Genomic DNA, 14,150 nt, shown 5'->3' with positions numbered 1-14,150 from the left:
CAAGTGCTGGATGGCATGGGTGAAGGTGGCCAGAACAGGCATAAAACTTGGGCGCAAGTTTTGAAAACACTTGAGACATTTGGCATTTCTTATCTCAGGTGCTTGATGTTTCTTAGTGACAGAAGTAAACGGGGAGCTCTCAAGGCCGGGTGGTGTTGGTCTGAGCCAGGCAGGAGCCTTGTGGCCTGCAGGAAGGGGTTTATAACCCTCCCCGGGTTCAGGCTCGCCCCGCAGGCACGGGTGCCTCTGCACAGCCTGGGGAGGGGTGCTCGGGGGGGTCAGTCCTGTGGCTGCTCCCCTCCGGACACCGCAGCTGCACAGAGGGGGTGAGGTGGCAAAGAGCAATCCCGTCCTACATGGACCCATCCTTGCAGACGTGCTGTAAACAACTGCTCTCCAACAGCTTCTTCCCCCCACATCCCCATGATGCTGGAGGGTGGCACAGTGGAAACTTATTTCGAGCGAGTGACTGACGTGTCTGTAAAAAGCTGAGGCATCGATTTGATTGTTTTGAGTACATCTGCTTGCCAACGTTTCTACTTTCCCTTTTGCTTATTGAACAGACTCCCACTGGAAGAGCTCTCGTACAGTTCCCAGCTGAGTTGTATGGTTTTACTTTTTCTTTCCTCTTAAAATGTCATCAACACTATGCAGTTCTTTAATGGAGGATTTTTCCAGTGTCGGAATAAAGTTGCTACAGCTTACAACTTAAAGTTTAGGTTTTGAGATGATGAGACGTGTTAGTAATTGGATGCATTGTTCCTTTAATGAAATTGATATGTGTGTTGAGTTTACCTTTCCTTCATGAAAATAAGTGGTATAATTTGTCTTCATTTGTGGGAGGGAGCAGGAATGGGTTGCTTTAACTGTCCTTGTGGGTTTTTTAACTTGGTACTTCCTAAATTTCGTACTGCACGTGTGCATAGGCTGATGAGTGGCAGTAGGAAGGAGAACAGTTCTCACCGATTCCTTAGTGTCCCTGATGGACAGCTGCTGCCGGGGCTGCCGCTGGGCAGCTGCTCCGGCTGTGGTTACGAACATCTGAAGTACATCCCTTTTCAACATTTGCCTTTTTATATTTGCCTTCTTCAATGGATTGGGTGCACCAGTGCAAGGTTCAGGTTATTGGGTTGTGAATGGGGGCTGGACAGGAGAGCCCCCCTCCCCCAGGGGCTGGCTTGAAATATTTCCATGGAAGCCGAGTATTTCCAGATTGTTTCACAGGCGCCGATGTTTGACATTGCCGTGAATGTGGAGGGGTGGGTGTCCCAGATGGCTGTCGCAGAGCAGGTCAGCTGGAAAGCCCCTCTAAAGAGGGGAGTGAAGGAATGGCTGCGGTGCTTCAGGCATGCCATCCACAAGCAGCCACTCGTGTTCACTTCTCGTCTGGGTGTACATGGCCTCTACTAGAAATTAAAATCAGTTTAGCCACTCAGGGACTAAAAACTATTATAACGTGAACTAAAAAAAGACAGTTTTGCTAATGAGTGTATTACACATTCATGATTTTGAGCGTGTTGTTTAGCACTGCATCTTGTGCCTCTGATTTTCTTTGAGTCTTTCTCTGACTTGTTAGTTAGGAAGGAATTTCTTCTGGGCCAAACTTTGTAACCTAAGTTAACAATCCCATCCGGTATAAAGTGAGAATTAGCATTTGCTGAAGATCATCTCTGTATTTCTATATTCCTTGTGATAGTATCCTTGTGCAGTGGCAAGTGAATGTGATCCCTGCTTATAAGGATGTGGGAACTGAGATGGTGGGTTAATATTAACTTGCCCAAGGTGAAGTAGGAGGTGTGCTGCAGAACAAGGTCTCCCAGTTTGCTACCTGTCTCTGAGTCATTTGCTTTTAAAGCACTGATGTCACAGTGTGTGCACACTTACCAGTCTTGCTGGGTTTGCCCAGCTTTAACAAACTTCTAAATTTTTTTTTTTTTTTTTTTGTCGTTTGTCATTTTTTGGTGGGCATTTTTGTGGTTTTGTCTGCTGGATTGGCAACGTTGGAGGCTAAAGTCCTTTATCTGTTTGTGTAGTGACTACACTATACATTTTCTCAAACTGCCCCATCTTTTCCTTCTCTTCTCAATGTAGTGAGGCAGGCTGCACATTTTTGTGTATGGTGCAAAATGCTTTCAGCTCTAAAAGAACTGCTGTTAAGAGGCCAGTTGCGGTGGCAGTTTCTTGTGACAGGAAAAGCATTTTTAAAAAGCTGGATTGAGACAGCATGCTGAATTTCATAGAAGTGAATGGGTTTGTCTCAAGTGGGGCAAGAGTTTTTGGTCGTTGTTGACCTAGAGAAGAGTCTGAGAGATGCAGATACAAGTAGCCAACTTGTTTTTCCTTTGGGGTATCCCCTCATGATAGCTATTTTTGATGTTTGACCTCTTTATCAGCATGACCTGAGGGAAGGTGGAAGCGAGGGGGATGAGGATGAAAGGCAGGCATCATCTTCTGCATTGCTTGTTACTGGGTTTGAATAGCTGCCTCTATGCTGGAGATAGCGCTTGAGCACAGTGATCAAGTGCTTCTTCTTGGGCGGGAGAAATGCTTCGGGGTGAGTTGAGGATCCAGTAACAAAGAGCAACACTGAACTGGGCACACCTTGCAGCCCACGGCAAAATGGTGAAGGGTTGGTTCCCTGAGCCGTCCAAAGTACCCAGGATCACGTTGATACACAGGGGCTTGACTACGAAAAGGGAACAAAGTCTTGCTTCCCAGGGCTTGCAGGCCTCTGTGAGGTGCCATAAAGGCCTCGGTAAGAATCTTTCCCACTTCCGGTAGCCCAGTCTCCCTCACACGCTGGCTTGAAACTCACCTTCCCCTGTGCAAATGCATGGTAGCTCTCCTTCCCACTTACAGAGGCACCTCCTACATCCTAAGAAAGATGACCACCACATTATAAAAGGAGTTACCACCTTCTGGGTTTGCTCTCGGATGGCAACGCTGCTGGAGTTAGAAATGGAGTCATTCTGCACTTGCCTCCAGAGTGTGTCCAGCAAGCGTGCATTTGAAGTCGTTTTAAGGATGTATGGCTGATGGCAAATTCCTAATGGGGGTATTATTGTGTATGTGATTTTTTTAAAAAAACAACACTAAATAGTTATCTTATTACCAGAGTTTGATGCCAGGGTCGTTTTTTGTGTATGGTGCAAAATGCAAAAGCAGAGGTGCCTTCCCCACTGTTTGTCCCTTCCGCAGAGGTGAGCCAGTCAAAATGGCTCTTGGATCAGCAGCTGCTGGAGAGATCTGCTGCAAATGGCGGGTTTGGTGTCAAACCTGTATTGTAATTGCAAAATCTCTGGGTTTGGAAAATACTGATAAAACGCTGATAATTGCGTGTTCAGACAACGATGGAGGTGCTTTGTTTATGGTCTGTTCTGCGCAGTGCTGAGTCTCAGCCGTTTGGTGAAACTTGGAGCGAAGTTCCTGTGGAGCATCTGCTTTTTACATGCTGTGCTCCAGAGGCCGGATCCTGCTGCAGCTTTGGGGTCAGTCTGAGCCCCCTGCTGCTGGCATTTTTCTTTTTCCTGAGGAAAAAATCCTTTTCATTGTTAACCAGAGGGGGTTTCCTAAGCTTGCTTTGTGAGGGAGGGCTTGCTTCTTGAGCCTGAACATTGTGCGAAGGGCATGCCCTGCTGAGCACATTGATTTGGTGCTTAGCGTTTTCTCTTTAACTTCTGCAAAATTGCAGTTCATTCCTAGGAACGATGGCTCTGGACCTCTGTACAGATGTATATTTTTTTTAAGGCATGAGGATATAATGAGCATCTCAAAAAGCTGGGCTATTTCATGTCTGTGCACAAGTTTCATTTGATGAATAACAGGTTCTCTGTTAGCCAGAAATAACTCGATTTTGTTTTCCATGTATCTGGTCTGAGATGACGCTAATAAGAATAAATTAGGAGTATTACTGAATGAAATTCAATATGTAAAATTAGTGGGCTGATGTCCCAGGCAATGGCAATGACTACGGGGGGAGCAGTGGCTCTGGAAGGGCAGGCAAGGCAGAGCGAGGCTGCACGTTGCAGCCAACTAAAACGCAGCTCTTGGGTCTTTAATAAAGTGGGAGCGAGAGGGTAAAAAAAAAGGCGGGGGGGAGAGAAGGGAGGAAGGCTGGGAGCGGTGGGAAAGCAGGGCATCCTGATTTGCACGAAAATGCAACTCTCATTTGCAACTGGAAGGAGGCTGCCGGGCAGCGGCTGGGGACGGGGGCAGCGGGGCGCGGGGGCCGGCGGGGCACTGCCCACCTCCGCCCGCCGGCGGGCACCGGGGAGGTGCAAAGGGCGCGGGGGAAGGTGCCGGCATCGCCCTCTGCTCCGCTCCTCAGAGCCGGCTGGAGCGGCGGGAAGGAGAGAAATCACCTGCGAACTCGGTCTTTCTGGAGTAGCCGAACTTGGAGAGCGGAGGAAAGGATGAGAAGAACTGAGTAGTAAATGCACGGGCAGCAAGGAAGCTGATTTTCGGTCCTGTGCAAACGTGAATAACAATTAACTTTTTTTTTCCCCCCTCCTCCTCCTGTTTTGCGTGTTGAAGCTGGCTGTTTTGAGCCCACAAGGTTACATGTGAGGAGGAGAAGTTGAGGCTAAAGAATTGTAAATTATTTCGTGCATCAGGAAGATCTAGGCAGATTGAAAGTTGTGATTTCAGGGAAGAAAGGCGGAGGGGAGAAGCCTGGAGAAGAGAAATTTGGTGTACGGAGTTTGGACAGGCTCGCTCTGGAAAACAGTCGCTTTCCTGCAGCTCCTCCTTTTTATGGGATTTAAACTCCAGGATCGCAGTTCAACACCTTGAAAATGGTGGTTTTCATCAACACAAAGCTTAAATCTCTCATGAAACTTTTCAAGAGAAAGAGTAAGTAGTTGTGCATGTTCGCTGTCCTTTGGGGAGGCAGCCGAGTCCTGCAGGAAAGTGCAATTCCCCTCAGTTTTGCTCCTGCTTTCCTGACGCCTCTTTTTAAGTTTATCTCACTCTCATCTCCATTGAATATTTGATAATATTTTGGGATACCGTGTTGCTTTTGAAGTCCTTGGTCGTGGTGGTTTTGAAGGAGCCAGACTTCTCCGTGTGAAGCAGGTCTGTGACAAGGCTGAGTCCCCGGCACAGGTGTCTCGCTGTGCGCTGGGGCATCCTCCCAGCGTCTGTCCGACATCTACCTCTGCCTGTGCAGCTGCTGAGAGCATGTGTACCCATGGGCTTTTAGCTATAAGGCTCGTTCTGAGCCAACTTACGTTTTTTAAAGATGCTCTAGTTTCAGTATGGCTTTTAAAGTCGCGCTTCTCCGTTTAATTCATGAAGACAGACAAATTGTGCAAGAGAGACTAGTTTGCAAATATATGCAGCACTTCTGTCAACTAGTTTTGATGACCATTGCTCTGATGAACAGTAAACTCTGATTTTGGTGTGGCCAGACTGCAGCCAGTGGGCTGGAGGCTGGTGTTTCCCTCCTCCTCTTCCTCGCCCAGCCTTACTCCCCTTCCCACCCACCCGCTCACCCAGGGGATGGCAAGGGGTGCTTTTCAAGCAGGTTATTGACTGTACCTATCACTTTTTCTGTAGTATCGGGATGATTGATGCTGTAACCAGGTAGGTGGTGACTTGTCAGTTTGTTGTGATTTACGTTTGACCTCTAATTAGCAAGGACAGGAAGAGCTGGCACAGACTGAGGGTGTATCTGCCTTGTTGCAGCCAGTATGTCTGCGGGAGGGGGGAGGGGATGCAGGACCAAGCCATCTCAGAAATGAAGAGACCAATCGAAAGTATTCAAAAACCTTTTTCGAGGTCTGATACTAATTTAAAATAAGTGAGGAAAGGCAGTTAAGAACCTCCCCCTGCCCCAAGTCCTTTCAGGACAGAACAGGCATTGAGCATTAGGCTATAGATAGGTTTTGAAGCGAAAGGCGTAGCTTATTTTCTTTAATAAGTACAGATTATTTCTGTCTGAAATGATCCTGGCAGATGGACAGTGGTGTTAGGGAAAGAGTCATTTTTCAGATGGCAGGAGGATGTTGCCTTTGTTTTGCTTCTCAGTTTACACACTTCCTCTGCTACCACACAGGCATCGGACAAACTTGCCAAAGCGATGCTGCGGGGAGCGGTGCCCGGGCAGCAAGGGCAGCGAAGGGGAGATGCGGAGCTGGTAGCGAGGCCAGGGTGGCAGGTGCTTGGGAGGCAGTGTGGCTCCAGTGGCTTTTTCTGCTTTGGAGAGCTAAAAGCAAGGATGTACAACATGCTGGCTGAAGGCCGAAGGGTGCCTGGGGGATCATAAAATCTGACCCCCAACTGCTCTTTTCCTGTTATTACAGGGTGGAGGGATAAGGCCGTTCAACTGTAGAAGTTTTTATTGATGATAAACTTTAAACAAAAGGTAATGGCTGTCTCTCGGGAAACATAAATGATAAACAGATCTTAGCATTATGTGCTTTGGCTGATTCATTACTAGACTGTCTGTAGGGAACTTTGAACTTGAGCAATGTCAGTATTTTATTTTCACGTGGCTGAGAGGAGGTGGCCAGCGCAATCCCTCTTCAGTGCTGATGTCCTCTGAACAGTATTTGCCTAGGGAGTTGCTGTTGTCCAAATCTGCTTTCTGCTCGTGGCAATGGAAAGTAGCTAATTTGTTGGCCTCGCTGGTATTTTTGTTCTGGTTTGAGCAGGCATGCGGTCAGAGAAGGTTATTTCCCGATACAAATGAGCCTGTCGTAATCTCTCATGGCAACTGTCATATTCCCAGGGTCACCCTCGAGCAAGAGGAAGCTCATCCTGCAATGCGCTGCACCTGGAGGGATCTGGGGATGGGGAAACTGATTTTGTTTGTGGAAACTGGGAGCTAGAGGGGGGGAAACAGAGTTGCAAGTTCACAGTAAATACAACAGCACATATAAACATGGGAAGAGGGAAAGATGTTTCCTACATAACGCAGGAGAATAAATTTAAATTCAGAAATGAGATGAGGGTTTTTAACTGTTGTGGAAGTGAGGTTCTAGAGAGTGTTTTGATGGGAATACAGTGGCAAACAATCTTTGTTTTAAGATGATGTGTGACAAACTTACGTGTGGGGGTTTATGATCTAGCTATCTACAATAGCATTTAATTTTCTTACTGTCTCTCTGCAGCTGTTTCCAACTTAGATGAAGAGAGTAGATGGACCGTGCACTACACTGCTCCGTGGCACCAGCAGGAAAATGTGTTCCTGCCCTCCTCAAGACCACCTTGTGTGGAGGACCTGCACCGACAAGCCAAGCTGAACCTCAAGTCAGTACTGAGAGGTAAGATGCTGCTGCTGACACTGATGGGTCCTAAAGGAACAGTAGTTTTTGCCACAGTCTTTGCAAATGTATCCAAATTGCAGGCTTTGGAAGAAACTTACTTGTTCTTCTGCCTGCAGCACATCGAGAACATTGAGTGGGGTTTACCTACTCAAATGCAGAGAAGGGGGAAAATGCTTTTGCTATCAGGAAGCAAGGAAATGCGTTACCTGGCAGAGCACTCTAGAATGGAAAAGGGGAAAGCCTGGTGTCTTTTGGCTGTTTCCATTTAGCCTTTGAAGTGTTTCTAAAATGGTACCTTCAATTTCAGTAAGTCCTGAGTTACTCCATTTATACTTTAGTATAGGAGGTGTTTCATTTGGTGATTTCTTTTGTTGTTTTACAGTGTCATTTCCAGGGATGTGGCTGTTTGTGAGAAGTCGGAAAAGGCATTGAGGGCAGAGAAGGGAAAATGGGAACAGGACTCTCCTAGTAGTGAAAGTGCTTTCTTGCAGAAGGATGCGGTGGTGGTTTTTTTTTATTTTAAGGACCAATTTTTACCCATAATACCTTCACTGGGGGTGTACCCCTACCATCTGGCATGGGAGGCGTTGGGTTGTGTTAGTGTAGCCACGAGGACAGAAGCAGGCAGCCAGCTGAGAGTGCTGCAGAACATCTGTCCCAGGGCCAGAAGTAAAGTTTACAATTACAGCTTAATGTCTGTGTTCTGGAAATGGTTAACCTAGATTGTTCTTTACATTGGCTGTTTAACAAAGGGGGTTACAACTCACTTCAAGTCCCTTTTTGTTTCAGCAGGAACTGCAGGTACTTGATACCTTACAGACCTAACCTGATTGAAAAGAGCACTGTAATTTTTGTTTGTTTAACATGACATTTCTGCTTTTTAAATGTGCAGAAAGCTTCATTTTCTATGTCTGAATAGAGAAGTGTTTGGCTGCCGTGTATTATTTCTCTTCCCGTTTCTCTAGTTAATTGATTTTCACCATCTCTTACTAGGTGCCTTTTGTTATCATTTAATAAGGAAGTCTTGACAGACGGTGTTATTAGCTCACACATGGCTCAGCAGATAGCCTGGGTGTCCTCTATACTTATTATTGGATTAATGCATTTGCGCAGCCCTTTAGCCTTGAAATGTTTACTGTTCTCTTGCAGGCACGCTTACCAGTTCTTCACAAAATAAAAATATTTGCCTGCTTTAGATTAAAAAGAATACTGCTTGTGGTTAGCTTTTCATAAACTTTAACTACTCATTCTTGTATTTTTCTGTTCTCTGTTTGGGACTGTTATCAAAGAAAACTGCACAGGCTAAAATGCTGCTCTGATCTTCTTGTGTTTTGTCAGAAATGTATCTACTGCAGTTTCATCTTCTATGTCCATAAATTTATATCTAATATATCTGTGTGAAATTAAGTAATATATGCTGCTTCCCCCAGCTTACACATCTGAAGTTATTTCAGTCTGCTGAGATTTTTCTCTAGAGCTGCTTCTCTTTGTAAACCAAAAGCTATTCAGTACTACTGCAACTTACCAGTTAGCCATTTGTGTTAAACTGGCTTGTGCACATAACGTGGGACTCCTTGGTAATGAAGTGAATTTCAGTTTCATGCTTTCAGGGTAGTAACTGAGAGAGAGAGAAGAAACAGTGATGCTTTCACCAGAGCTCAGGCTGCTGACATAGTCAACAAAACTCTGCTATCTGTTTGTTTCTTGATTTTTACCTCAAACTCTTTCCCTAGGCCGTGTTTATTCCCTAAGAGCAGGGAATAAATAACGCCTTGCTGTGGCCTGTAGCTGTCCTGAGTAGCTACGGCATGAATTTAACACCATTTTCAGTAATTCCATTCTTGCCTGTAGGGGCTCTGAGTAGTAAGAGAGGCACTGACTAAAGTTTTATCAGTTTTACCCTGCTGCTGCTTCAGCCATCACTGTGAAATCATGAAGATGATGATACTTCTGATCACATTGGGCAGATCGGGTTAAAAGTTGTGTAGCGAGAGCTGAGTTTCATTCAGTGTAAAAGTGCTGCAGAAATTGTGACGTGATTGTGGCAGTTGCTGAACTACTTTTCCACCGGCTGCTTTCAAAAAGATTTTTCCAAAACTTCTTAATGGATAGGGAGCAAATTGCCTAGTGCTATGTGATTATAGCGTGGAAGACCTTGAGGAAAAGTAGCCTCATGAGAAGCACCAATGGGGTATTAGGGAAACTTTATTCTACATTTCTTGGCCTCATGATGAAGCTTGCATTTTGATATCTTTTTGCTGTTTCAAATGCGTTGGTTGAGGTGAAGCATGGGGCAGTAGAACAGGTTTATGTGACCTATTGTGCCGCCAGGATGGTGGGGGGTGAACACTGCTGGGCGACAAGGTACACCACATTCCATGGTGATGAACCCCTATGTTCTCTGGAAAGCATTTGCACAAACTGGAAAGGAGTAGAACAAAAGCAAAATTTTTTTTTTTGTGGTAAGTCAGAGATGAAGTAGTGGACATGTACGCAGCGAGAAATATTTAGGTTTGATAAGAGGGGAAGCTTCCTCACAGTAAGGCTACTGAAGCACTTAAATAAATTTTTGGGGCTGTGAAATTATTGGAGGTTTTTAAGAACAGGTGAGAGAAACACCACTCAGAAATCATTTGTGCGTATTTGATCCTACCTTTAGAGGAGGTAGTGAAGGAAGAGATAACCTCTGGTGGTACCATCTAACCTGATAATGTGGACCTGAGGGCTAAACTAGTAGCTATAGTTCAGACCATTAAAACACACCTGTCTGAAAGTTCTCCAGTCCTGTTCTTGTTCAGCTTATGAGATCTGAAGCTGCTAGTACATAGCAAATTGATGGCAGACTATTAATTTGTTATTGCATTCATTGCTGCCCCAGTGAATGAGAAAAGTAAGTATAAAACTGAGGTAACAACAATTCACACACAGCACAACAGTCATTTAAACCACTGTAAAGAGTGCATCAAATCTTTCAAAATAATTCAAGCAAGGTATTCCTTTCTATCAAGGCATTTTCATCCATCTAATACTAACTAGATAAAATTCTGACTAGCTTTTAAGATACTGCAAGGTCAAACCTCTTTATTCTGGTACAATTTTAACAGCTCAGCAAATTTTTGACAGCATGGGTCTAGCTAAAAAAACCTAGGAAATAGATAGGAATAGGAATGTCTAGAATAAACTTTCAAGCACCACTTAAGGAGCAGAAAAGCTATTGTTGCTTCTTATGCTTAAATTGGTTTAAGAATAAAAAGTTAGGGATAGAGATATGAAAATGTATGATACCTAACCTGTCTTAAGATAAATCAAGTACTCTGCCTGGTGATCTCTGCGTGCTCTGCATACCTTTGCAAGAAGCAGTGTTGTGTTTGGAGGAGGAGATTTTTCCTTATTTTTTTTGTGCAGTTGATTATTTTACTTTGTATATTATATATTGAAACGTCCAGTGCTTATCACACTGTAGAAGTGGATGCAGCATGTGATAGTAGATGTTGCATGGGGAGATTTTTTAGATTTTTGTACTTATGAACTAGACCTTTATCCTTTTGAAATCAAGGGAAAATGCTGTGCTTTTCTTTTACGAATCTACTTTCAAGTATAAATGGTGAGATCTTGTATTCAAATTTATTCATAATGGCGGTAAAGCTATTTATCCTTCTTTAGGCATGCAGGTGCTCAGATGTCACCTGAAGTTTTAAAAACCAGTATTTCCCAGTAATCTGAATTAGAAAATAAAGCACTTGACAACTGGAAAGTTTGTGATGCACAGTGTACCTGTTCTCGAGAACTGAAGTGGCTTTATGTAACTTATATTAAAATCTAAAGTTGTCATTGACTGAAATCAGTGGCTTGAACATGTTTAAGTTTTAAATGAAAACTCATTTGGCTTAATCTGGTGGCTAGAGCAGAAGAGCAAATTCAGTTGCACTTCATAATCATGGTACCATTGCAATAGGATTTAAAGTTTTACAAAATGATGTAGTTCTTTGGTTGGGCTGGTAGGTGCCATTATTATAATGTTTTGTTTGCACTGGATAGAACACATTCTCCCTTTCTCTGGGGAAGCAGCCTGGACCTTCCCAGTGGAGCAGGTGGGGTGACATGTTGGATGTCAAACATGTGCCATCCAAGGCACCTGCTTCCCTGCCCTTGGGGCTGAGCTGCTGTGACTGGCCTGGTCTTAAGTGGCCCCTTCCTCATGTTTTCATGGTCACCTTGTTTCCAGCATACACATGCTCAGATGGAAACAAAACAGTATTGACCCTTGAGGAAGTTTGTGTGACTCTGTGCTCTATGTCAGTGTTTCTTCCCAGGGAGTCGTGAAAATGGGAGATGGAGAAGACAGATGGGGAGGAAGAGCTAAGGCTCTGCATGGGGTCAGGATCCCCAGTGAATCCTAACCCCTTGCACGGTGTGCTCTGCTCCAAGGCTGACATGAGACTAAACAGGTCAAGCCATGTCTACTGGGTGCTGGGTCTGCTGTGGACAGTAGCAGAGCTATGAGTTTAATGTTGTTCAGAGTGGCAGTAGTTAACTTTTTTTAAGGCAGATCATTATCTGTGCTGAAGGGGCAAGTGCCACATACTGCAGTGTTTCCTATAGCTTTTTTGGTCCGTGAGGCCAAGAGGTTGAGCAGGTGTTCAACCAGAGTCAAGAAGGTAGCGCCATAAAACAGCCCCTGTCCCTGACACAGTGCACTGACACATCTGGCTTGTTGCTCTGTAACATGGTTGTGTTTAAAGGACCATCATCTGAAGAGGTTCCTATAGTATAGTGGTCTTCATCCAGGAGCACAGATACAACAGCAGTAGTATATAGCAATGATGCAAATATTTGGATAAGAAAAGTAAATTGAGATTAATCCTCATATTGCTAACTGTACTATTATCTAAAAATGACAAGGAAGAAGGCATGAAGCATGAAGATGGGGAGGAGACACAGCACTGCTATAGCGTTGCTCTGCTTAACTGCTTAGAGCGTGTCCTAAGTGTGCCTGTCTTCATTCTGGACGGGTTTGCAGTGTCAGCAGTGTGTTCACAGGTGTTGGTCCAGTGTCCTAACAGGAAAGCCTAAAGTAGTCTGGAATGCACTGGCCTCAGATAATCTCGCAAACTATGATGAAGTGAAGGAACAGGTAAAATTTTCCTATTGTATCTGAAGTCTCCTTTGCTTTTGCATTTTTTGAACTATCCTATATTGTCCCTATATTTTGAACTATCCCACATTCTCAAATGTGGATGTAAGTTGGAGTGATGGGAGGCAGAGAAGGGCATATATAGCCTCATTTCCAAGGGCCAGTTATCTTCCAGTTCCAGCAATTAGCAGTGTAGAGCACTTTTGATTTAAAAAAAAAATGGAGAAGAAGGATGAGCCCCACTGTTGTGTGTTGTCATTTGTCCGTGAGCTGGCAGACAACGGGCATAAAGGGAAGGGACAAAATAACTGCATTAAAGTGCTGGCACAGCTGGACCGAAGCGCTATCGGGCTTTCAGGAGATAGCCAGCTCCTGAAGGGCCTCGTGGGTGCTCTGCTCCCTCTGTGCAGTTCACGTTGCAGGTGAGGGGCGATGTTGTGTCGCACGCTGCTGGTTACTGCCTGGGCTGGCTGTCCTTTCCAGTGGGTAACAAGGTGTCAGATACATACTGAGGAAGGTGTACCTGTAAATAGTGGGAACAGTCTGCGTGCTGACTTTGATACTCCTTTTTAGACTATAGCTGCGGAGACTTCCTGCACAACTGCCTGTACTTTGTGCCTCTTTTCCCCCAGGGTAATTGTGTTGATTCAAGCTATGTACATAATGTAGGGCTCGTTGTTCCAATGTCTGCGATGATTCATTTATTATCTCATCTTCAGAAGAGCTGGGTTTGGCTGACTATAGCTTCTGTTTAGCTTTGTTGGCCAAATTCAAGGAATGTATTTAAGCAGCAGTGATTGAAACACTTGATTTGTTTTCCAGAAGACATCTGGTTAGCATTGTCAAATAAAACCGGATTTAAGTAGTTACTCATAAAGCCTCTATTATGTCTTGCGGCAAGACCCTCCAGACAGGTATGTGTTTAGCCTTTGTTTTCTTGGTGCATCTGCCAGATCACTGTTCAGATGAGCAATATTAGGGTCAGCCCCACTAGTCGATAATCCTGCTGAGAAGATTATGGACTTAAAATAATCTTATGTTTCATTAAAGAGCTGCAAAATAGGGGGGGAAACCACTTCATATTAACAATAGGCCTGGTTCAGGTTCAGAGAGATGGCAAGATGTGAGCTCTCAACCAACTGGAAACCTTAATGAAGTATAAGACCATTAAAGGCTAGGGGTAGACCATATGTTCCAGAAAGACCTTGGAGCTGTAAAATAAAAATAAAAATAAAATCATCAACTTATTTCTTATTATTTGAGTTTCAATAGTCAAGTTAGAACCAGAGGTTCTGCCTATGTATCCTGCTCTTTTTACTGTTCCTGAATTAATTCACAGTACATCTGTTGATGATTTTGGCCAAGTTCCATACTCAACTGCCCTTTCTAATAAGGAATTTTTATAAGCGAGTATTGGCCAGAAGTCTACACTGCACGTGTTTGAAAGCTGCTCTTATACTGAAAAATTGAGCTACTCAGAAGCATTTAGGTTCCCTATTTTTAGGTTGAGTTTTATAGTGCAGTGCTGAGTGTAAAAACATACAGTGTGGTTATATGTAGATTGACTGCATGATATGCATGATAAGTGAAAGCAATTCCAGTGAAAGGGCTAAAAGAAGATGAAAATTTGTTTCAAAATAATACTAATGATACTATTTTTTCTTAAACCAGGTAAATGTGTTTTCTTAATGCTCTACCATGCAAGTCAGAATCAGTAGGAAGATTTAGCTGAAAGATTATCAAACCTC

General features: G+C 44.2%; 1 protein-coding gene across 11 annotated transcripts in view; it reads left to right on the top strand.

Moving 5' to 3' along the window:
• NHSL1 (NHS like 1) overlaps positions 1-14,150 on the top strand; it is a 184,324-nt gene that overhangs the window by 126,339 nt on the left and 43,835 nt on the right. For 10 of the 11 annotated variants that reach the window (XM_075748212.1, XM_075748221.1, XM_075748214.1 and 7 more), the window contains one exon: positions 7,113-7,265. In XM_075748212.1, coding sequence (XP_075604327.1) covers positions 7,113-7,265 — 153 coding nt within the window. Of the gene's footprint in view, positions 1-4,419; positions 4,852-7,112; positions 7,266-14,150 lie in introns of those variants that run through there. The other variant, XM_075748218.1, reaches the window with a different exon arrangement.

The sequence above is a fragment of the Balearica regulorum genome, chromosome 3, assembly GCF_011004875.1.
Source record: "Balearica regulorum gibbericeps isolate bBalReg1 chromosome 3, bBalReg1.pri, whole genome shotgun sequence".
In the NCBI taxonomy this organism is placed as follows: domain Eukaryota; kingdom Metazoa; phylum Chordata; class Aves; order Gruiformes; family Gruidae; genus Balearica; species Balearica regulorum.
Note: the sequence above shows the minus strand (reverse complement) of the source record. Positions and strands in the feature narration are given on the sequence as shown.